At 54.1% G+C, this 24,244-nt stretch overlaps 1 protein-coding gene across 1 annotated transcript; it reads right to left on the bottom strand.

Annotated features, from left to right (window-relative positions):
- Positions 1 to 4,409: 4,409 nt before the first annotated feature.
- On the bottom strand, positions 4,410 to 22,668 carry MAP1LC3A (microtubule associated protein 1 light chain 3 alpha). Its single transcript, XM_064729751.1, has 4 exons — positions 22,549 to 22,668; positions 12,799 to 12,854; positions 6,109 to 6,215; positions 4,410 to 5,613 (listed from the first exon to the last, which is right to left on the bottom strand). The coding sequence occupies exons 1-4, from the start codon at positions 22,586 to 22,588 to the stop codon at positions 5,451 to 5,453; spliced, it is 366 nt and encodes a 121-aa protein (XP_064585821.1). The 5' UTR covers positions 22,589 to 22,668; the 3' UTR covers positions 4,410 to 5,450.
- Between the last annotated feature and the right edge of the window lie 1,576 nt (positions 22,669 to 24,244).

The raw sequence follows: 24,244 nt of genomic DNA, 5'->3' as shown, positions 1-24,244 counted from the left end.
TCTTCAAAGTACCTTGCTCTTCTCACAAGTACCGCATGGCACCTCTTTGCTGCTCTCCTGCCTCCTTCATGCTTTGGCAAATATCTCTTACAGCTATATGGGCTATCTCCTTCTTTCAATCTGGACGATCCCTACATGCACCAGCTGGACCTGCAATACAACTGCCTGCATGACCCCCACCTTCAGGACTACCACAAGCGCAAGGACATCCTGCGGATGCTGAAGAAACAGGGCTGTGTCACCAGTGAAAACAAGGTAGGTTTGGACATCAGGCTGATCAAGAACAGCCCACTTCAAGCAGGGCTCCCACAGCCCTTGCTGCAGCTGCTGCTGCTGCCAGAGGACAGGGCTGTGCGTTGGTGTCCCTGGGAGCAGGAGCAGCACCAACACCCTCCTGCCAAGCCCAGTCCTGCCCTTCTCAGCCTGCCCCACGCTGCCTGTTCAGCCCTGGTTGGGGGGACAGCAGTGGCCCCAACACCAGGGTATGGGGAGAGGGCTTGGGGGCAGCTCCTCTCCCACTGGGCTCGGGCTGTTTTGGGGAAGGCTGACTGCATGGCTTGACAGTTTTTGGGGGATTCTGCCCTCGTCCCTCCATAGGTGATTTGCACTGTGAAGGAGTTCAATGAGTACAGGCAGTACCTGAGCAGGATCAAGATGGAGTTAGAGCAGATGTTGAGGGAAGAGGTAGGCAAAGCGTTGTGTTCAGGGGCATGGGACTGTGCAGGGCGGTGCTGCTGGGCCGGGCGCTGTGTGGGGAAAGGACTCCAGGGCTGGGAGCTGAGCCAGCACAGGGCACTGAGCTGGGCACGAGCAGCAGGGCCATGTGCAGGCACACACCGTGCTGAGGGAAGCCCTTCTCCCCTGCCCTCGTGCCTGGCTGAAGCAGAGTGCTGGTCTGGGCCTGCGGGAATCCTCAGCATGCAGGGGCTGAGTGCTTGTCCAGGCACCATGACCCACAGCCTGGTGTCACCTTTCAAGAAGGGTTTCTGCCACTTTTGGCCACATTAAAGGATGGCCCCAACTGCCAGGAACCACTGAAACTTCCTGCTGGGCAGAGTGGCAGCTGCAGCCTCAGAAACCTTCTTGCCCACCTCCACAGAAGAGCAAAGACGCCTCCCGGAAATCACGGAAACTCAGAAGAGGGAAAGGAGCTTTAAACAAAGGCCAAACCCACTCCACAGCTGAGCTGGGTCAGGAAGATGCCAGCAGAGCCACTGACTCCCAGCAGAAGTCGGACAACACTGCTGACAGCCTCTTTAAAGCTGTCTTTGAGCAGCTGACTGCAGCAGAAGCCCTGAAGCTCCAAGGGTTGGTTGAGACTGTTGTGCACGAAGTCTTTGGGAGGCTCAGGATTCCTTGGGATCACTATGCCAACTTTTTAAGGAGGGCTGCCCGGAGGATCAGAGGAGTAGTTTTTGGTGGCTGTGTGAGAACAGAGGCACCTCTAGACCACGAACAGGAACTAGAACTAGTGGCCAAGGAGCTTATAGCGACAGCGTTGGAGACCTTGGGGAACTATCTGGAGACCAAAGCTTCTGAGCCAGGGAGAGCAGCCAGGCAGAAGGAGCAGCCTGTTGATGGAGGAGCCACCCAAGCAGACACATCCAAAGACGCTGAAACAGGCAGAGCACGGCTACACGCTTGCCTTGACGAACTCACTACACAAGTTGTTAAGAATGTTCGCTGCCTCTTAAAATCCTTGATAGCTTCTCAGTTTGGAGAAGACTCCAGCTCTGAGTACACCGAAATCCTAAAGCTTCCCAAGGGTAAGGTGTCCAACAGACATATGGAACCAGCAATCTCTGGATCATCCAAAGAACAGAGCAAGGAAGAAAGCACAGGAGTAAAGCTGCCTGCCTTGGGACCACAGCTCCATGCAGAAGGGAGTGGCTATGCCAAAACCATGGAGCCTGAGGATTCTGCAATGGTGAAGGAGAGCTCGGTGAGAGAAAGGAATCCAGCAATTTCAGGCAACACTTTGGACATAAGGACAATTGCAAATCGGATTGTTCACTCTCTCTTGGACCAGATTGGTCAGCACTGGCCTGCACCAACCCCCAGACAGAATTTTCAAGGACCTGTCCCAAGCCCAGCCACATCCCAAGGTGGAGAGGAAAGCTCTGCTGCTGAGGACAGCCTCCCCTCCATGGACCCACAGTTTTCCCGACAGCCCACCCCTCCGGAGGGTCCGAGGCTCCCTGCCCAGGCCAGACAGAATTTTCAAGGACCTGTCCCAAGCCCAGCCACATCCCAAGGTGGAGAGGAAAGCTCTGCTGCTGAGGACAACCTCCCCTTCGTGGACCCACAGTTTTCCCGACAGCCCACCCCTCCAGAGGGTCCTAAGCCCCCTGCCCAGGCCAGACAGAATTTTCAAGGACCTGTCCCAAGCCCAGCCACATCCCAAGGTGGAGAGGAAAGCTCTGCTGCTGAGGACAGCCTACCCTCCGTGGACCCACAGTTTTCCCGACAGCCCACCCCTCCGGAGGGTCCGAAGCCCCCTGCCCAGGCCAGACAGAATTTTCAAGGACCTGTCCCAAGCCCAGCCACATCCCAAGGTGGAGAGGAAAGCTCTGCTGCTGAGGACAGCCTACCCTCCGTGGACCCACAGTTTTCCCGACAGCCCACCCCTCCGGAGGGTCCGAAGCCCCCTGCCCAGGCCGGAGCACGGCGCAGACCAGTGCACATGAAGTTCGCCGGAGGCGAGTGACGCGTGTGGCAGGAGAGCTGAAGGGCCTCTAGTCAGCCAACTTGATACCCTTGTTCTGTCAATAAAGAGCTTACTCCTAAGGCCTTGCTTGTGCTTCCTCCAAACCAGGCCAAAGTGCATCTGCTCATCTTCCCTGCTGTAACCTGTCCCATCCTCTTCCCTTCTACAGGCTCAGCCACACTGCAAGCCAATTTTACTGAGCTAGGGAGGCGAGGAGTAGCCAGCATTTTTGTCTTGTACAGCAAGCTTTGCTGTCGGGTGCGTGGAGGGATGCATCCCATTGGACACAGCCTGGCTTTCACCTTGTGTGAGGGACAATGACGTCTTTGCCTTGCAATCCTTTTTGTAGGGCCCTTTATGCTCAGACCAAGCTGCCCCAGAAGCTCTGCACAAGCACTTGCTGTCACTGTGCTGCAGATCGACAGCAGCAGCTGCATCTGGGATTGCTCTGCCACCTTTGGGTCTCACCTGCCCCAAGGAGGGAGGCAGGGAAAAGGTGGTGGCCCGAAGCTAGTTCTGAGTTTTCTCCTTTTTTTCACACCCTGTCCTGGATTGGAATGGCCAACCCACATCCCCGTGGGGTAGTGTAACACAGCTACTCAGCAGTGGTGGTCTGTGAGTGAGGGCTGTTCTGGCACGGCTGGTTGAACGGTGCCATTGCAGGGGGGTGAAACGGGCTGGAAGCCGGGATGCCAGAGCACAGCTGCCATCCAGGGCCTGTCCTCTCCCCAGGCATGAGATAGGGAACAGCTGAGAACCTGGGGAAGGCAGCAGCTCCCGCCGCCTCCCCCGCCGCTGGGGCTCGGCCTGCCCCGCAGGAAGGGCTTGGAGCCCGCCCAGCAGCCCCGGTCTGGCCCGGCAGGGCTCGTTCCATCTCCGGCCTCAGGCTGCGGGCAGGGCCCGTGGCAGTCGCAGCAGCCCCGGCCGTGCCACAGCTCCAGGGCGGAGAGGCCGAAGTGGCTTTGCGGGCGCTGCTCCCCTCAGGGCCGGGCAGGGCCTCGCACGGGTCCCGCTCCTGCCGAGGCTGCCTCGCCTGTCCCTGGCTGCAGCCCGGGGTCCCTCAAGGCACGCGTGTCCCACATTCACCTCATCAACGTGTGCAAATATCTAAAGAGGCAGAGGCTGGAGCCAGGCCCTGCTCGGCAGTGCCCAGCAATGGGACAAGCGGCAACAGGCAGAAACCCTTAACCAGTGGGCTGCAACTCAGGCAAGCCCTAAGTCTTTTCAGTGCCCAAACCCTTTTCTGCTGGGCAGGGTAAAGGAAGGAGAGTGAGCTGAGGAGCAGGTAGACACTGACTAGCCCAAGGTCCATCAGCCCCTGCCTTAGCCTGGAGAAAAGTCTGACGGAGGGTTCAGGATAAGCCACAGTTTCCTGCGCTGCTCAAAGCTTCCCTTAAAAACAAACTTTACAAATGCCTCCACCTCAAGTTTTTGTTCCCAGATAAGGAAGTTTAATCAAAGGACAAGAGACTCTACACAGGTAGGGCAAGGACAACCATGTTTCCTGTCACTATCCAGTGCTCTGTTCTCCAAACCAATCTTTCCCCTTTGTCCCAGCCCCTCATTCCAACCAGCTGCTCTTTTAACCAGCTCAGAAGCCTGGCCAGGTACACACAGACACCAGTGAACATGGGGAACACACATCACATTTGATATACCAGAGACATTAACACAGACAAATGAGATGGGAACAGAACATTCCTACAAGACACAACTTGAATTTATGTTTATTTTATATATATATTTATATATATATATATATACCTTTGTATAGATTAAACTGGGGGGGATTTTGTCATATACATTTTTTTGGTATAATACATGAGAAACAGGGACAGGAACATAGCAAATATAAATCAGTACATTCCTTCAGTGAACTCCTTGACACAGTGAGAGTGAAAAATTGCATGCAATGGGGAGACAGAGAGAAGGGAAATCAATTTTATTAGAAAAAACAGAGAAACAAGATAATCTAGGTACAACTGTCAACAGAGGAGCAGCACTATAGATGGCAAACCTGTATAAATTAAAAGAAAATTCCACTCTGACATCTACTATGCTTTAAAGTGCAATGAAGCCTGATTTATTTACCTACAGAATACAGGAAAGTTTCCCCCTCTCCCCATTCCAATCTATCCCTAAAAAAAAAAAAAACCAAACAAACAAACCCAAACAAACAAACCAATAAAATAAATCTAAAGGATATACATTATCCACAGTCCTATAGAGACGCCTACATCTACTCAGTAGCACCAAGAATCTGATATGGGTGTAATTAAAATCAATTAAAACTCGGGAGCAATGGTAACATCTGTTAGCTGCTTCTGCAGACCTCCTGCCCTTTGTGAGTGCCTGGGGAGAGGAGGCTCCCCTGTGCTGGGTGACAGCAGCCCAGCGGGTCTGGCAGCAGCAGAGCACACACAGCACAGCGAGAGCAGCGCGGGGACACGGGGACAGAGGGACAGAGGGACAGGCCCCAGCGGGGTCTGTGGGGCTGGCTGGGGGTGTCACACACCTGGGCGGGCGCCTGGGGGAGCGGGACTGAGCTACACAGGGGAGGGGTTGTGCGAGTCCAACACGCGCCACGAGCCTCTTTGGTGACAGGGAGGGTGACAGGGAGGGAGGGAGGGGAGGGGGGTCAGCACAGCCCCCCTCTCGTGAGCCTCTGGCTGCGTTGTCCTCCGAGGCCAGGGGCCTCTGTGCCACAGTTCATCTGTCTCCACATGCCAACGCTCAGCAGCCCTCAGAAGCCAAAGGTCTCCTGGGAAGCATAGACCATGTAGAGGAAGCCATCCTCGTCCTTCTCCTGCTCGTAGATCTCCGAGATGGGGGTGGACACGCTGACCATGCTGTGCTGGTTCACCAGCAGGAAGAAGGCCTGGGTGGGGTTCAGCTGCAAGCGGCGCCTGTGGGGGCAAGGGCAGGGTCAGGGTGGGTGCCCTCACTGCCTCCTCCTCCTCCCCAGCAATGCTGTTCCCTTGGGGCCAGGCCTGCACAGCCAGGGCCTCCTCTGGACCTGCTCCCACCCCTCAGGACATGGTGTCCATGAATCTGAGCTACCCGAGGCTCCAAGGCCTCCTGAGCCAGGATTCTGCAAAGCCCTCCTACTCCAAGGGCTAGCAAGGGCAAAGCAGAGGGGCCTCTTCCCTCTGAGCTGAAGAATAAAAAGAGGGGATGGGACCCCTTCATTGCTCATGAGTGTCCCCTTGAGGGAGAGACCCCCACCCTTCCCAAGGTGCTCAGAACCTGCCCTCCCTGCCCCCCACAACAGCCTGTACCACACCCAAGGATGCTGGGGCTGCCACGTCCCCATCCCTGCCCTCAGCAGCTGCCTCACCCTCACCCCAGCACCCTGCAGCGAGTGGCCTGTGGGCGAGGACAGGCTCACTAACCCCACTCACCGGATTATTTTGACCAATTCACTCATGTTGACATGGTCTGGGACAAGGAACTTGGTCTTATCCAGCACTGGCAGCTGTTTCTCCCCTTTGTAGCGTTCAATGATGACCTGGGGGAAAGTCAAGGGCAGGATTAGTCATGTTCATAGTGCCCCACACTGGTCCCAAGGTCAGATACAAATCCAAGTAGCATCGGTAGAAAAGCTGAGGTACAGCCTCACTTTGCTTCACTCTCACAGGAAACAAAACAAAAAAAAAGACATGAGCAGTGAGCACCAGGCTGGCTCTGCAGGAGGCTCTTCATCCATCACCTGTGCCTGAGGCAGGCAGTGAACAGTGTCCAGAACAATGAACTAAAGCACCAAGTGCTCTGCCTGGCTGAGAAACAGTGGGCACCACTGGACTGATACAGATTCTGTACTCTGGCATGCAGGACATCTGAAGAGGAGTGAAATATTTTAACATCACTTTCTGACTGACCAAACCCACAGGTTTTGCTGGCTTGAGCTACAGACAGCTCATGATGCAGTTTCCTTCCTGCTGCCATTCAGCATGCCCCTGCCTGCTCTGGAACAGCTGTGGATATTCCCAAGCAAGCAGTTCTCACAAGTCCCAGTGAAGCCACTCAGGCATTCCTTCAGAAAGGGGGGTTTGGATCTCACCAGTCCCCACTCCTTACGTTAACAGCCAGACACACTGACTCTGAGAAGAATCAGAAACCAGGGCCACCCCAGCTGTGCACTGAGCTTCCCAGGCACTCCTGCATGGTGTCACCACAGGGACAACCCAGCCCATCCTCCTCTGCCAGACATCTTGCTTGGAACAGTTCTAACCATCCCTACATTCTGAAATGGCTGAATGATGATATTTTCCTGCTATTATAGTTAATGATTTTCTTCTGTGAAGCTGTTTGCTGACAGCTACAATTGCTGTTCTAAACCAGCCTGGAAAGGTACCTTTGTATTCTGAGGAAAAAAAAAGTGGCAGGAAGTTAAAATAGGGAATGTACTTTTAAGAAAAATTAAAATAAGTGAACAATGTACAGCTTGGTATGTTCCCATTGCAGTGCTGCTCTCTCACATCTTTCCAGCAACCTGCTGATTTCCCCACAGAGAGACTCTTGGATATTCATCAGCCCATTATCCTCTCTCACCTGAGACTGAACATTATTTTTCACTATAAGGCAAGGAATTGCCAGAATTTATTTTCCCAGGTCGTTTCCAAAAGTACTCAAGAGCTGCCAATGGCTTTTGGCAGCAGAGGGACGGAGCAGGGTGCAGAGAGGAGGATCCCCAGGAGATGGCTCTGCAGAGCCAGAAGGACCAGGGAACCCCTGGAACACGGATTTCCCTTCCCTCTGATCCCTGTTGGCACCTCAGCCTCTGCAGCAGCAGCAGCAGCAGCAGTGGAACCCGTGCCAGGCTCCCCCCGAGGTGGATCAGAGCTCCCGGCTTGGACAGAGCGGAGCCCCGGAGCTGGGGATGGCTGAGGAGCCCCAGGCTGGTGGGACAGGCTGGGCTGCAGGCTGATGATGGGCTGATGGCTGAGGCTGGTGGGACAGGCTGGGCTGCAGGCACCAACCACAGAGGGGGCAAGGGGCCCTGCTGGGGCTCTGCACCAAAACAGCCTCTGCAGAGCCCGCCCTTGTCAGGATCTCTCGCTGGTCACAGTGACCCCGAGAAAAGTTCCAAAGTCTCTTTTCCCAGCCCGGCGCTTGAAAGAAGAGTCGGGGCTCTTCATTTCTCGGTTTCAAGGTTGTTTATTGTATCTTATCTATAAAAAGTTTTCTCCTGCCCTGCTGAGGTGCATCCAGCAGGACAGTTCCAGGCACTCTGCCTGCCCCAGGGCAGTGTTATGTCTTTATACTAAAAACTACATGTACAATGTTTACAATTACTTCCCAATACCTATCACCTGTGTTAGACAGTGTACTTCTACTCTAAACCAATCTAAAAGTGCCACCATCAGAGCAGAAGATGGAGGCCAAGAAGAAGAAGAAGAAAGGATGGACACACCCAGATCCCTCCATCTTGCCTCCTGAACCCCCATACCAGAAACCCCAATATCTACTTTTTCACCCCATAACTTCACTATTATTCTTAAACCGTTGAGGCTTGCTGATCTTCATACAAGGTTGGTAATTTGCTCCATGGGTCATAATCAAACCCACAGGTGTTTTGGGCTCTGTGCCAGGGCTTCTGAGCCCCCTGGCAGGGTCCTGGTGTCCTGGACAGCCAGAGGGATGTTCTCGGTTCCCACACACCCTGGACAAATCTCACCCAAGAGGAGCCCAACACCCGGGCCAGCAGCATGTGAACGAACACCAGGCAGCCCTCGTCAGCAAAGAGGATCTGATTAAAGAACCCCTTTCTGCAACAGAGTAAATCAGGCATTGGGACATCCCCCACCAAGCTCTTAATGGTCCTCCATCCCTGCAAGGAGGGCACAGAGAGGACAAGATGAGCAGAACCATCCTACTGCATTTAACTTGAATCTTACAAGCACAGGTGAGTGTGACAGTGTTCACAGGGGTTTTTGGATGAGGGAAGAGACGAGCATCTGATTCCATGTTTCAGAAGGCTTGAGTTATTATTTTATGATATATATTACATTAAAACTATACTAAAAGAATAGAAGAAAGGATTTCATCAGAAGGCTAGCTAAGAATAGAATAGGAAGGAATGATAACAAAGGTTTGTGGCTCAGACTCTCTGTCCAAGCCAGCTGGGCTGTGATTGGCCATTAATTAGAAACATCCAACATGGGCAAATCACAGATGCACCTGTTGCATTCCACAGCAGCAGATAATCATTGTTTACATTTTGTTCCTGAGGCCTCTCAGCTTCTCAGGAGGAAAAAATCCTAAGGAAAGGATTTTCCATAAAAGATATCTGTGACAGGTGAGTGTTTTGTCTGTGGGGAGAGGAGTCCTGAGGGGCTGAGCACTCCCAGCCCCACAGACAGGGATCTGCTGGGAAACACAGGCAAGCAGAGGCCCCTCAGCTTTTTGGTTTGCATGGAGAAGCAGCTGCACAGCAGCTGTTTGTGCATCCACCTTCACCTGCAGAGAGGGCCCTGCACACCTGGATGGTGCCTCAGCTCTCACAGGAGCAGACCAGAGGCTGGTGTCTCTCATCACCAGCCAGTTCCATCCCAAGAGGAACCACCTTTAGATTAATCCAAGAATGGGATGCAGTGGCTGTCCTGGCTCCTGGAGCAGCAGCTGCCCTGTGCCCCGAGCAGACACAGAACCTCTCATGTAGAACAACTCCAAGAGTTTCTGTTACCAGAACATGAGCTGCTATTTGGGAAACCCAGCTATGAGAACAGGTGGCCAACGGACAAAACGTTCTTGTCTAGCCCTGGAGGGAAAAGCATGATCAGATGCTAAAGTTACACCCCTGTGGCCCCAGGGAGGGCGTGCACAGCCACCTCCCAGCCCATATCCTCTTCCAAGCTGCTGCCTCCAGCCAGGCCTTCCTCAGCATGGGACATCTGCTCTTGCAGAGGGAACGACCACAGATCTCTGCAGAAACCATGAATGGGCACAGATGGGGAGGGGAAACACTCAGGGCAGAGCCTGAAGTCCTGTCCTGCTGCAGAGGGGCTTGGACAGTGTTGATGAATACAGAATACAGCCTTTGTTCTGGGGAGATGGCAAGGGAGTCTGGTAGGGAATATGGCCAGATGTGAGGGTCAACAGAGGCAAGATCCAAGCAGGAGTGAGGCTGGGAACGTATTCCCAGCAGGCACAGAGGCTCAAATGTGTGCATGCAACACCTCCCTGACATCCACAGAGCCAGGCACAGACTGACACAGACACACAGAGCTCACACCAGCACAGCCAGCACCAGCCTCACCCTGATCCCCTCTGGCAGAGCAGGGTGCAGGTGCTTCAGTGGCACCAGACACAGCAGCCCTCAGACAAAAAGGTGCTCTGGTGTTGATCCATCCAGAGTCATGTCAGTGTCAGTGCTGGACACGATCTGCAGCTCCCCAGAGAAGCACTCCCAGGAGCCCAGAGAAGGTTGGTCCTTCCTCTGAGTCCATGATTTGGGTTTCCATCCACCCCTGTGCCAGGGCAGGGCATCATGTGGGATATCCCAGCTGCCACTGTCCCTCCATGCTCCTCTGTGGGTGCCCAGATGAACCCAAAAGAGCCCAAATTCTCCTTCAGCCCTCCCTGCCCTCACCAGGCCTGCCTGGATTTAGCCCTGCAGGGCTTTGGGAAGGGCTTTGCTCCCGTTGCTGCCCAGCACCAGCTGCTCCCCAGCAATGTCAGACTCTCTGAGGGTTCAATCATCTCCAGAAAGGTCCCTGGGGCTGAGAGAGGCAGGGACAGTGCAGGGGCACAGGCTCCCTGTCCTCTAATAGGACAGAAATGATTTTGGAAACATACTGAAGCTGCGGATGGGGGTCCCAGTGGAAAAGCTGAAGTTCTCTACTTGCTCTGACTCCCAGGGAGGAGCAGATGGAGATTTCCTCCCAGCAGAGCAGAGCGTGAGCAGCCCCTGCTGCCAACACAACCATCTCACCTTGCCTGCAGGTGTGCCTGTGGTCAGCAGCTCCTGCCAGAGCAGGCAGCTCTGGGCCTGCAGGGACAGCACAGGAGCCCCTGGCATGGACAGGGGACCTGGCTCCTGCTGTCCTCACTGCACGTGCCAGGGGCAGCCTGGCATGAGCCTTCCGTGAAACAGAAGCAAAGAACTCCACGTCAGTCCCTTCCTCAGCTTTCCCTGCAAGTTCCCTCATGGAAACAGGAGAGATGAGCTCTTCCCTGGGCACATGGCCAGGCCATGCCCTCTCAAACCCTCCTGGCCTCTCTCAAAGCCAAAGGGACTTGCCCAAGGACTCTGGCTGGAAACTGGAGATGCAGGAGGGCAGCAGGTGCTGCACAGCTTTGCTGTGGTTTCTGTCAGCACTAAGGGTGTGACCTTGGATCTCCCTAACTGCCCTGGCTGGGGGCTCAGACCCCTCTGCTGATTCCAAGGGCCTCTCCAGGGAAGCCAAGCACTTGGAGAACACAGCTCCTGTCTCTCACAGATCACCAAGACCTTCCCACGGTGATGAGCCTGCAGTGCTTGGACCATGGCAGTGCCCACACCACCCTGCTGCACCAGGCTCTGACCACTGCCCTGAAACCTGCCCTGGGAGAGAGGAGACAGCTCCAAGCTGTGCTGGGCTCTAACAGGGACCAGGCCTTTAGAGAAGCAGTGACACAAACACAGCTGGGCCCCACAAGCCTTCATGACTCTTCTCACCACCTGATTCTTTCCACCCCTCCAGCAAAACTTGCATTCTGGTGTTGACCCCAACACAAAGAGCCCTCCAGCCATGGGAGCTCTCCCACCATGTCCCAGTAATGCCATAGAACTCTGCCTGTGGATGCACAGCTCTGGCTCTTTCTGTCCATTCCCCATGCAATACACATTTGTATGCAGGCACCTGATACGTGCACATGGGTGCATTTCGTGTACAACTCATTTCTAGCCTGGCCTTGCAGCCAGAGCCTGAATGCACTGCAGTCAGCTCTGCCACAGCTCTGGAGAAATGCAGAGCCAGTCTAATGCCATTGAAACCATGTTAAAAGCAGAGGTAATCAATGTGCTGACAACCTGGAGCACTGGCCCAGGGTGCTGTGAGGGACAGCCCTGCCCTGCTGAGCTGGAAACACGTGAACATCACATGAACACCACAGTGCTGGTGGGAGGAGAGAGGAGAGGAGAAGAAAGAATTCTTCTGGCTAGAAAACACTGTGCTAAAAACAAAACAAGAGTGAGGCAGAAGAGGACTGAGATGGGCCAAGAGCAGTTTGAGACATTCAGTCTTGAAGGCCAAATGCTGATAATCTACAATTTTAAGACAAGGTTGATGTTCATCCAGCACTGGCAGGAAGCTGAACTAGGAATCCTGTCTTTTTGGTCAGAGATGCTGTGATATAGCAAATAGTAAGCTGAGCAAGCCCCAAGTACATAATTTCATTGAATCATGGAATCATTTGGGTTGGAAGGGACCTTAAAGGTGAGCAGGGACACCTGCCACTAGACCAGGCTGCTCTAAGCCCTGTCCAACCTGGTGCTGGACACTTCTAGGAACAGGATGTTCCTCTAAGTCCTCCATCTTCTCAGGAAGAGAAGCAAATACTCAGGTAGGAACTCAAAAGCAGACTCAGCCAAAGAACAACTCAGCACATCACGTGTGACATGGGCAGGAAGAACTGCAAGCTCATGGTGTCTCACCTCTGCCTGTCAACCACAGGTGCTGGGACAGCACAGAATGGCTCTGAATGATCCTAAAAGAGACCCTGTGCTTTCAGAGCAGTGAAGATCAGCCCACACATCTTTCTCTGGGCAGAGAAATCCTTACCAGGCTATCCAGAACAAATCAGGTAGCTACTACAGCCAAAACAAAAGCCATTTCAGAGTCTTCTCCTACTGCACTTGCCTGGAAATAGATTTGAGATGAAATCAGCCCCCTGCCTCCAGGGCAGCATGGAGCTTTGGAGCTGTGCTTTGCATGCAGAGAACACGGCTGCTGTTGGGCAGCTGGCACACACGGGGCACTGCAGGCTCGTGGGGACCATCCTGTGCTGATTCCAGGCAGCAAAGCTTTGCAAGCTCCATGGAGGCCACCCAGGAGCACAGAAGGTCCTGAGAACAAAGCCTGACACAAGAGTGAGAACAATTCACTTACTGGGATCTTGTTAGGATGCTGCTCTCGGATCTGCTGCACTTCTTTACAACGATCCGCTGGAGGGAGAGAAGTGAAGAAATTGAGTTAGAAACCCCTGTGTGTGTAGGGCAGGCAGAACTGAGGCACCCACCCTGCCAGCCACAGCCTGACCCAGAGAGGGACATTTCCTAAGGAATGCACATCCTGCTGCCCAGGCCTTTTGTGAGCACGCTGTGCCAGGTGTCAGCTCCAGTGACCAACCCTGGGACACTGCCTGCTAAATCTGGGCAGCACACCTGCAATCAGGAGAGTGAAAGGACACCATAAAGCCAACAAAATTCACTTAAATCCACCCTAGGCACGTGCAGCTGCTGGCAGTGGGTGCAGGGCAGAGCACAGCTTTGGGGACTGTGCTCATTGTGTCTCCCGGATGCCTCCCCCAGGGGGACAGTTCTCCAGCTGGGGATGGGTTTTAGCCATTTCCTCCTGCCTGCTGCTCACTTCCAAGCACTCCCTGGCACAGAGCCTGGCTCCACAAGAGCTGCACCAAGCCAAGGAGGACTCCTGCCCTAGCACAGAGCTGTGCAGCAGCTACAACAGCTCTTGGCCTGACATTGCCAGGCCTGGAGGCAGGAGGAAAACCTGAAGCAAGGAGATGACCCACATGCAAAAAGACTTTTCCTGCAGTTGTTCTCACACTTTTTATTTCTATTCAATTTTCCTCCAGAGTTTATTGACACACACAACAGGCAGCAAAACTTGTGCACTCTTCCAGTTGACAGGAGAATTCCCACAGCCCTCACTGCTTTACCAGAGGGCTCTCCTCTTCCCCCACCCCAGAGCAGCAGGAAGCAGAGAAGAAGCAGAGCCAGACCAGGGTATGTTCTCTCTGTGCTTGCTCCTCCTGGGACACCACAGACCTGTCCTGCTCCTGAACTGCCACTGCTCTGGGAGGTGCTTCACAGCCTGCACTGAAATGCCCAGAAACCAAGCCAGGGGTGAAGGTCAGTGACTGAGCACTGCCTGGGAAGGAGATCTGGGTATTGCAGGATCTGCCACAGAACCATCCTGCCACGGCCCCAGCCCCAGCCCAGCTCCCCTGAGCAGCTCACCCAGCCCCAGCTGCCCATGGCCCACTGGGAGAATGGAGGGCTGGGTAAATGCATGAGTGTTTTCTCCTCAGAAATATTGATAATTTCTCCTCTGAGCACTCAGTAAAACTTTATTGCTTATATGTTGAATTTGGCTAGATATGACCTTGGGAAGAAGCTGGAGTTTCTTTAAAAGCCACAAGACTACAAAATCACCAGATCATAGAAAGTTTTGAGCACCATTTCTGCCTCCTCTGAGAAGAAAATACCACTCTGCTAGGAGCTGTTAGATCTTTTATTCTGTAGGGCTTCATAGGCAAGCAACACAGAGCAAGACTATTTAGATTTCATGAAAAATTCAGGCATATTTATTTTGGGGTTTATGACTGAAGATGCAGACTGAAGATGCAGATTCCCATGTTTCCTTTTCATCCAATCCAGTGCTCCAGGGATCCAGAGTCAACTTTGTGGTACAGACAATTTTCTCCTGAGGTACCAAACAGCCGGGGAGTGACAGAGACATCAGCAGCAACGTGACACTGGCACAGAGACACCTCCCTGGCAGTGCTGAAGGGCACGGTGCCAGCAGCACCCAGCCCACAGCACCCAGCCCACAGAGCCCATTCCCACTTGTCACTTGTGTCCAGGATGGAGCATCCAAAAGGCTGCACAGATCCAGAGCTCAGCTGGACAGCACTGATCACCATGGAAATTGCAGCAGCTTGACTGCAGCCAGCTCAGACTTGTGGGTGTTAACAGCCTGCAGAGCTGTGTCCTCACATCTGGCCAGTCATGCTGGCTTCAGTGTCACCCTAGCCTGCTTCTCTCTCCGTGCTATCATGTGCATGAGCTTCCTAAACACCACGAGCTGCCCTGCAAGGTCTCAGGGCTGTGTGCACAGAAGCCCCAACAAGGCAGGTAATTGTGAGAAGGGTCAGAGAAGGAATTTGCTGAAGGCATGTTATCATGGCTAGTAAATGAAGGTAATCTTGGAGCATCCAGCTGGCCCAGGCTGCATGTGCCAAAGGGCAGCCACATGGCAGACACTCTCCCTGCTCCCTGGAGGCATCACCAGCTGCAGCACAAGGTGACAGAAGCCATCAGCACGTCCATTTACACAGTGGGAACAGAGGTGCCTCCTGCCCATTGCACTGAAAATGGCGCCACACGGAGAGGAAGAGGGTCCATCATCACTCCAGCTGCTCATCAGTGCCTCAGGATCCCAGCCCTGGGAGCACATGGGGAGCAGATGGGGTGCAGTCCTCTGTCCCCACGGAGAGCAGATGGGGTGCAGATGGGGTGCCCTGGGCAGAGGGTGGCTGCTGCAGAAAGATCCTTCCAGCTCCTGCTGACTCCGTGCTCAGGAGGAATAAGGGCACAAGACACCAGTGACAGCTCTCAGCTGCCCTCAAGGCTGCTGGGCCACAGTGGGAGCTCCCCTGTCCAAACCTTTAAAACCTGCCCCATGCCCAGGAGCTGCTCCCTTTGGCTGCAGGCCCAGGGCATTCACACCTCCCTGACCTCAGGGAGCCTGTGGCAGGAGGCTGATCTGCAGGTGACACAGGGCAATGGCAGCAGGTGCTGCTTTACTCCAGGGGCTGCTGCATCCCTACAAACACCTCAAGCACTGCACTTCTTCCTCTGGAATTGCTCACTTCAGAAACTCCATTGGGAATGCAGCTCGGAGCAATCCTACCTCAGGTGCTCAGGTTCCTGAATCTACAGGCAGAAGTGTCCAGGACACCTGAAGCACTGCTAAAGACACACTCTGTCCCATCCTAGCCTTGGAGAGCCAAGGAAGCAGGCTTGGCACTCAGGAAAAGCTGCATCAATCCCTGGGTGATTCCTGTGCACACAGGAGTTCAGGCCCAAGGGATCTCCAGCAGGAGACAGTGATGGTCTGATGGTCACCCACACCCTCCTCAGCCTGGGGTGGGAGCCACGGGTGGAGCCTGTGACTCATGGAAGCATCAACATCACACAGCAGGAGCAGCTATAAATACCAGCCTTAATTCAGTGTCTGTGCAGTGTAACCTAAGTCACAGGAACACAGAGAAAATGGTTAAAGGGCATTTAAAGAAACCTGGCTGGAGGTGCCAGCCCAGCACTGAAGCCCCCACAGTGCTGAGGACAGGCAGGATCCCCCCACCCCAGCACCTGCAGTGTTAGCACTCACATTCACACACAACAGACCTGATCTTACAAGCTTTGCTCTCCTCCTGCAGCTCTCCCAAACTGTGCTGAAGTTGAGACTTTCCCCATCCCTGCAGCACCTGGCCACAGTTAATCCCTAGCCAATGTGCAGAGCAAACCAGAGCTGTTTGCACAGCCCTGTCCCCATCCATGCTCTCCTCTGGTCCCTCCTGGCTGCCAGGGCAGCACAACACCAGCCCTGGGTGCAGCAGAACCAGCCCTGGGTGCAGCACAACACCAGCCCTGGGTGCAGCATCTCAGGGCTCCAGGCTCCTGCTGCTCCCACTGACCTGCACAAGAGGGAACAGCCCCATCCATCCCTGCTCCAGCTGTGGGCACCACATCTCTGCCCTGAAGGAAGCCAGCCTTGTCCCCAGTGCCAGGATGGCAGATCTCAACATGGCAGCACGATAAAAACCACACAATTTTATTGGTTTTTCCCAGGGAAACTTCTCTGCTAGGGCCTATTAAAAGCCAGGAGTATTTTTGTAGCATTGCATATGCCGGGAAATTGCCTATTTCTCCTCCAAGTGCTGTTTCAACTGTTAAGTACCAACAGCAAAGCTTGCAAATTGCCCAAAACACCAGAATCTTGGCTGTTTTCTTGACTGAGGTCCTTCCCAAGCTGTGCTCCAAAAGATGCGAGCACACAGTGTATCCCATGGCAATGCAGGGTGAGATCGTTACGGCGCTTGAGGAGAACAGTGGAAAATTTTGAGGCACACTTTGCAAACATTAACCTTTGTTATCAGCTGTGCCCAGGAGCCCTGGCCACGGGAGCCAGGTCCCTGCTGTGCTGGGTGCTGTGCAGGCACGGGATGAAAGGACGGTCCTGGATGCAAAAGAGCCTCGGCAGACAAAAGATACAGATGGTGGGACAGAAGGAAAACACATGGCAAGTCCTCCAACAGCGCTGTTGCATAAGGGGCACCATTTTCCAGGGATTCTGGACAAGCAGTGCTCAGGCACTGGTGCTGCCCCAAGGCAGCAGATGGATGGCAGGGAGAGGCCCTGCTGCCTGTGACCAGCAGGAATGCTGTCAGGAAAACACCACTAAGAGCAAATCCCACCTGGAAACGCCAGCAGTGTGCAGATCAACAGCTCCTGAGCTGGGCAGGGCTGAGAGCAGAAATCAGCCAGGAGCTGCTGCCCCTCCCTGAGTCCCACAGCTCCAGAGGGCACAGACACATCCCTGGCACCTCCAGCCCTGTGGCTTCTCCCTGCCATCCCCACAACACCCTGCCAGCCAGCCCGGAGAGGGATCTGCCTGAGATTTGAGGAGATGCAAAAATGAACCTGGTTCTTCAAGAAGCTGCTGTGGTCAGTCCCAGGGCAGAGTGCTGCTACAGGAATTGGATGGTTTGACATCAGGATGGGTGTGGGATGAGCTGGCAAGGGCTGCAGACACAGGCCAGTTATGCAGGTCATTCCAGATGAACATCAATGACTATTTCTGTAATATCACACCACCCTAAGGCCAGACACCTCTAACCACCAGGAAACACCCAAATTGTGAGTGTGTATGGTTCACCCAGCACCTGACCTGACCTGTCCTTGCCCAGTGCTCCTTTTGAGGCCAGTGGTGCTGTGGGAGGAGTGAAAGGAGATCCCACATGCAGCAAGGAAGGAGGCTGTGCCCAGGGCAGGTTCCTCAGCACCCCAGAGGGTGCCTGTCCCAGGACAAGCAGCACTGCAGACCTGACAGGGATTCTGACTGTCAGGTTTATTTTATTTGTCTGTCTGCAAAGCTGGGTGCTCCAGACAGAAGAAATGAACCTGAACCTAAAAGCTTTGAACTGATAAAAACATATCTCTGCATGACAGAATAGGTGGAGCCTGAAGCTCCACTGTCCCTGAAGTTATTACCAGCATGAACATGGAGCAGTGGATGCTCTGTCTTCATGGCTCTCCATCCCATCACTACAGCTGCAATAATACCACATGTGCAGTGTCTGGGAGGATTTTGGAGTGCCAGGTTCTTGGGCCCTGTCACTGCAGAAGCATCTCAGCATTCATTTGCAAAAATTCCCAATCTTCCTGGCTCCAGAACAGAGCTTGAAAATGGGTTTTAAGACACAAAGAGGAAACACCTTCATTTTTCTTAGCAGTTTAAAAGTGTAACAGGAGTATGATTTTGAGCCTGGCTCCAGGAATAGCATTTACATCTGGCAAATCATGATAAGGGCTCAGCTCATGATCAAGCAGAGCCACACCACAACTGTGAACTCTAAATGCATGTCAAGACACTTGTCCTCTGTACAGTACCACTGTGACAGGACAAGGCAGATTAGCATTAAACTGACAGAGAGCAGGGTTAGAAGGGATATTGGGAAGGAATTCCTCCCTGTGAGGGTGTGGGGCCCTGGCACAGGGTGCCCAGAGCAGCTGTGGCTGCCCCTGGATCCCTGGCAGTGCCAAGGCCAGGCTGGATGGGGCTGGGAGCAGCCTGGGATGGTGGAAGGTGTCCCTGCCATGGCAGGGGTGGGATGGGATGGGCTATAAGGCCCCTTCCAAACAAAACCATTCTGGGATTCTGTAATCCACCCCTACCATGGGCTGTGTAGGATGAGCACTGGATCTCCAATCATCCAAACAGCTTAAAATTCACTGCACCCTCTGAGCCTGAGGGGGAAATGGGCAGCACCTTCTGTGTCATGTCAGGATGGCAAACAGAGGATTTACATCACAGTCTCAGATAAGGAGCTGCTTTTTTGCTCAACATTTAATCACATTTCACTATCCTTGGTAAAGGAACAGCAAGTTCCCTCTGTACCCTGGGGAGGCTGTGCCAGGGTTTCCCTCTGCCTGCTGTGTGACCTTCCACCTGCACAACCTTCCCATCCATCCCCATCCATCCCCATGACAGCAGGAACACTCTCACATTTCTCAGGGCTGCTCAGGACACTTCAGACTGCTCAAAGAAAGCCCTGGCCCTGCTGGCAGGGCTGTGTTTTGGGGCAGCCCCCCGTGCACCAGGAGCCTCTGCCCAGCACAGCTCCCTGCTGTTTGTGCACAGACAGGCCTGGACATGCACAGCTGCTCTGGGGACACGTGCCAGACACCAGAGTCTTGGATGCATTCCTGCATTTTCTCTCACAGCCTTAAAGCACCTTCTGAGGACAAAAGGCAGCAAACAACAGCATGACAGAGCTGGTGGTGTTTACACACTGCCAGCCAGGCACAGAATGTCACCCGAGCAGGTGACACACTGTGAGACCTCCCAGGTGACTCTCCTGGCTGTGATCCCGCTGGGACTGACCACAGAAGGAACACCAAAGCAAGGGACATGACTTATCCATGGCTCATGGCTGCTCACTGGCAGAGGTGGCGAGGGCTCACCACCCTGCATTCACCAGTCTCCACCCTTCTGGCTCAAAGGAAGATGTGAAGCTTTTATAGTGGAAAAAAAAATTAAGTAATGAACAAAACACACAGATTATATTATTCCTGGCTGCTAGTCAGGACCTTGTGTTATATAAAAGAATAATAATAAAAAAATCAAAATTTGTGGTCTACATGGCTTTTATTCTGGAAGCCTGTTCAGTTCTTCAATGCTGATAATGACCGCCACATCCAGTCAAGTCACAGAATGTCCTCAGTAATTAATCCAAGACACAGGCAGCTAAGCAGCAGCTTGGAGCAGCATCCTCCTCTCAGGGAACCCCAGCTCTCAGAGCACAGCTGCCAGAGCACAGACACCCAAGGACCAGCCCAGGGAGGGCTCACAGACCGACCTCACATCAATATCCAGATGTTTTCCCAAGCCAACAACGAGCAGAACTGTTGTGATAAGCCCAGGATGGTGTGTGAGGCACAGTTCAGGCCCGGCTGGTCTCTCAGTGGGTCCAGGCACTGGGTGAGCCCCCAGGGACTCCTTTCCCCAGAGCCAAGAGGGGATTTGCTCCACACCCACCCTGCCTTTCCTCTGAGGAGGAGTGGCTCCCCCAACCAAGGGCAGATCTGCCAGAGGATGGAACCTGGGATGGGAACACTCTGTCCACAGAGGCTGAGGTCAAACCTCTGTGTTTGTCCCCAAGCCAGGGGCTCCAGCTGAGCCAGCAGACACATGTGGGTGTGTTCCAGCCTCTGTTCCTGCCGGACACGGGACCGAGGGGCTCTGGGTCACCAGCCAGCCCAGGACCCAGGCCTGTGTCCATCACCAGCTGGTTTGTGCTGCACTGAGGACACAGCTGGCAGCTGCTGCCAGCCCAGTGCAAACCCTGCTCAGGAGCAGTGGGACAAGGCTCCCAAGGACTCGTGTTCCTTTCGGGAAGCGCAGTGGTGCCGTCAGGCTGCTGCACGCTCCCAGCACTGCCAGGACAGCCTGTTCCTCTGACAGACCACAGCTTTGTTCTGGGAATTGTTTTGGACTCCTGCAACAGATCTGAACACGCCTCAGCCTGTGGGTTCAGCACATGGATGCAGAGGGTGCTGCCACATTTTCCCCCTGCACCCACAGCAAGGAGGTTCTGCTGCCCAGGGCCGGCCCACAGAGCTCACCTGACACCAGGGACAGCACTGAGGCCACGGCAGAGTCACTGCTCCGTGCCCTCCACACACCTCAGGTCAAAGCCCTGCTGCTTCCCAGCCAGTCCCCTTCTCAAGTCCTCACAATGATGAAAAGAAATCAGGAAATTTTACTCAGGAGAGACCCAAGACCAAGCAGATGAACAAACATAAGGAATTCACAGAAAAATTCCAAAAATACAAAAATTCCACAAGCATTGAGGAAAGCAGAATCTTTGCTGAGGTCTTGCCCAAGACCTAAGGCAGCCACTTGCCATGAAACTGGAGCCTGGGTGCCTTTGTAAACAGCCATAGCCCTGACTCTGCCTTTTCACTGATTTTTTGGAACCCTTCCATTTCTGTAAAGTTTTGAAGCCTTAAAAATCAAGCCATTCTGAGGGTACAGAATCGCTGGAGATGTTTTCCACCAGCCCTCTCCAACTGCATTGTAAACAATCGCTTCCTGCTCCTGTTGTGTAATGATTCAAAGACAAAAACAAGCCGTATTTACTTTCTCCAACAGAGTAATTCCAGCCCTGACCCAGAGCAGCTGCGGGGGCTGCCAGGCCTCCTCCTCCTCCTGGCTCAGCTCTGCAGCCCAGTCAGCTGAGAGAGCAAAAGGGCAGAGGAAAGTACAGAGAAACAAGGAGCACTTGCAGTTGCCGGCACCAAACTCCCTCACCCCCTCTGTCCCTCCTGGGCTATTTTAATCCTGCTTGCTTTCAACTGCTCCGAGCCTCAGATTTTGTTTTCCTCCTGGCTCAAAGAAAGTCTGAGCAATTCACGAAGGCAAACCCGTCTCCTTTTAACCATAATAAGCTGATTCTCACCAGTTTAACAGTAGGTAGTTACTAAAGGGGTGATTTAAGACTTTGCTGGTTTTAAGACAGAGCTTAGGAGAACACAGCAGGCTCCCAGCAAGGATCCCAAGCTCCCAGGCTTGGGCTGGTTCTTGTTTGTGCGTGTTCCCTTGGCTCGGTCCTGTGGCAGGGGAGGGCTGGGTAAGCATTCAAGGCCAGAAGGGTTGTGCCAATAAAATACCAAATATTTACAGTTTCCAGGAGAGCAGCAAGGGCCTGGATCAGCAGTTTACAGCAGGCAAAAGCTCCAATTTTAAATCTCATGTAGGAAACGCCCTCACCTACATTCAGTCAGTCTCTGGTATAATATGAGGGGGTTTTATGGCATGAAAACACTGATTTCAGCAATATACAGCGAGTAAAGCTCAAATGCTACCCCTTCCCCAGGAATTTAACCTGCCAGAAACACACACCTCTCCCCGCGCCAGCTGGCAAAGGTCAAGGCAGAGAGCAGTTGGTGTTTCCTCGGATTCCGCTACCGGGTCTGGAGATAAAAATCTGGGACTTTCTACAGTCACCTCCTCACCTTCTGAGCGTCCCCAGGACGCACCTCTGACAAAGGGGTGGGGAGGGTGTGAGCACTGAGCCTCCACAACCATCCCTGACTCCGTGCGGCACCCTGCAACAACGCCCGCCCGAGGCCGCCGGGATGGGGAGCGCGGGGGGCGATTTTTGGGGAGGTCTTTGTGCTCTGACAGCCAAAAGGGACCCCCGGCCACCCCCTCGTCCCGGGCATTGCACGGCCCCTTGCGGCCGCCACCGCGCCCCGGTAACGGCGGTGCCCGGGAGCAGCGGGGACACGGCGGGGATGGGACACGGCGGGGATGGCCCGAGGGGGACACGGCGGGGATGGGGCGGGCGGGCGCGGCCCCCCCGGAGCGGGCCCGGCCGGGATGACAATGACATCACCGCGCGGCGGCTGCGGATCCGCCGCCCCCGGCCCGGGCCCTGCTGCTCCCGCGGCCGCGCCCGCCGGGACCCGCGGCGACCGAGCCCGGCCCGGGCGGGGCCGGCCCGCAGGGCAGCACGGCGGGGGCGGCGCAGGGCAGATCCGTCCGTCCGTCTGTCTGTCTCTCTGTCCCTCCCTCCCGCGCGGCCGCTGCCGGCCAGTCCCGGCTCACCGAAGGTGCGGCGCTGCTTGAAGGGCCGGTCCGAGGGCATCGCGGCGGGACCGGGCGGCACCGGGACCGGGCGGCTCCGTCTGCGCTGGGGCTGCGGCGGAGCGGCGGTGACGTCACCGGGCACCGCCCATAGGGGGCGGGGCTTTGCCCGACCGGGCCCCCGCCCACCGCAGCGACCCAGGGGGCCACGGAGAGCCCCGAGCCACGGCCGGGCCACGGACAGCACGGAGCCACCGCCGGGTTGGGGCCGTACTGCCCAGCCCGTGCCACCCCTGCCATGGGCACGGACACCTTCCACTGCCCGAGGGTGCTCCAAGCCCTGTCCCGCCCGGCCTTGCACACTCCCAAGGATGGGACAGCAGCAGCTTCTCTGGGCACCCTGTGCCAAGCCTCGCCACCCTCACAGGGAAGAATTCAAGAATTCCTCCCCTAATCCAATCAAAATCTCATCTCTTTTAGTCTAAAACCATTCTCTCTTGTCCTATTATTATCTGCCCCTCTCTTTTTTGTAAGCCCCAACATGGCAGAGAGCAGCTGGTGACACGAGGACGGCTGTGCCATAGGAACACCATGGCAGAGCATCCCCATTTCCCAATGGGACATGATGGTTTATTCAGAGTTGACCCCAAACACGAGCATTTTTTCCAGTTCTGATGGAGCAGAGCACCTGAGGGCCCTGCTTAAGGCAGCAGCAGTACCCCTGGGCTGGGTTTCCAGAGGTGCTCAAAGCACAGAGGTGTCCGTGGCTCTGGCCTGCAGTGGCACCTTCTGCACATCTTGACTCAAACACCTTCCGAGTGTCACTGCCAGCTCTGGGCAGCAAATGTGGCTGCTGAGGGAAGGGTGGAGAAGGAAGGATTGGGTGGGAATGAAGCCACAACAGCTCGGAGCACAGATTCCAGCCAACAGACCTGGACAGAAACTGCTCTCTCACAGGTGCTCCAGCATTGGTGATTCCCACATCTACCCCAATCATCTCCCGCTAACGAGCCCCTTGTTCTCCCTGCTGCATTCACAGCCATGGCTATGCTGAATATATTAAAGCCTGCAGCACAACTACAAATAGGGCAGCTATTTCTGGAGCTGGTAAATGAATCAAAAACAACTGCAAACAGAGCGTCAGTGTTTCACCAGGTCCAATATCCCTCCTCACTGCACACCACAACAGGAGCTGTGTCGTTTTGAGCAGTGTCTCGTTGTTTCAGTGAACTGGCACAAAGCAGGAGTGAACACAAAATGTTAAAGGATTAAGTATAACCTCGGTTAAAAAAAAAAAAAACCCAAAACATGAAAGATGCAGTTTTGAAAGAACTGCTACAATTATTGTCTCACCAATTTAAACAAATATATGTTTAACAAGAACTGAAAATATTCTTGTTTCCCTGTTGAGTTTACTCAAGAAAGAAAACACTTTCATGGCCAATATAATGGATTTTCCTTGACCAAGCAGTAGTTAAACAATCACACACTGGTAAGGAAGTATAAACTCTTCAGATTCACTTTCATAATTAAGATACAAGTAGAGATATTAATCTCTGATATAGGTCCTGTTAATCAGAGAATACTGAAGGGAAAGCAGGAATGTTGAATCAGACATGGCAAGTGATGACCCTTACAGACTTCATCCTCAGCAAAGGGACTTGTTACTGTTGCTATAAAGTGTGAACCTCTATTCCATGACAGAAATGTGAAAGTC

Source organism: Zonotrichia leucophrys, chromosome 20 (assembly GCF_028769735.1).
Source record: "Zonotrichia leucophrys gambelii isolate GWCS_2022_RI chromosome 20, RI_Zleu_2.0, whole genome shotgun sequence".
Classification (NCBI taxonomy): domain Eukaryota; kingdom Metazoa; phylum Chordata; class Aves; order Passeriformes; family Passerellidae; genus Zonotrichia; species Zonotrichia leucophrys.
This window is presented reverse-complemented; position numbering and strand designations above follow the sequence as displayed.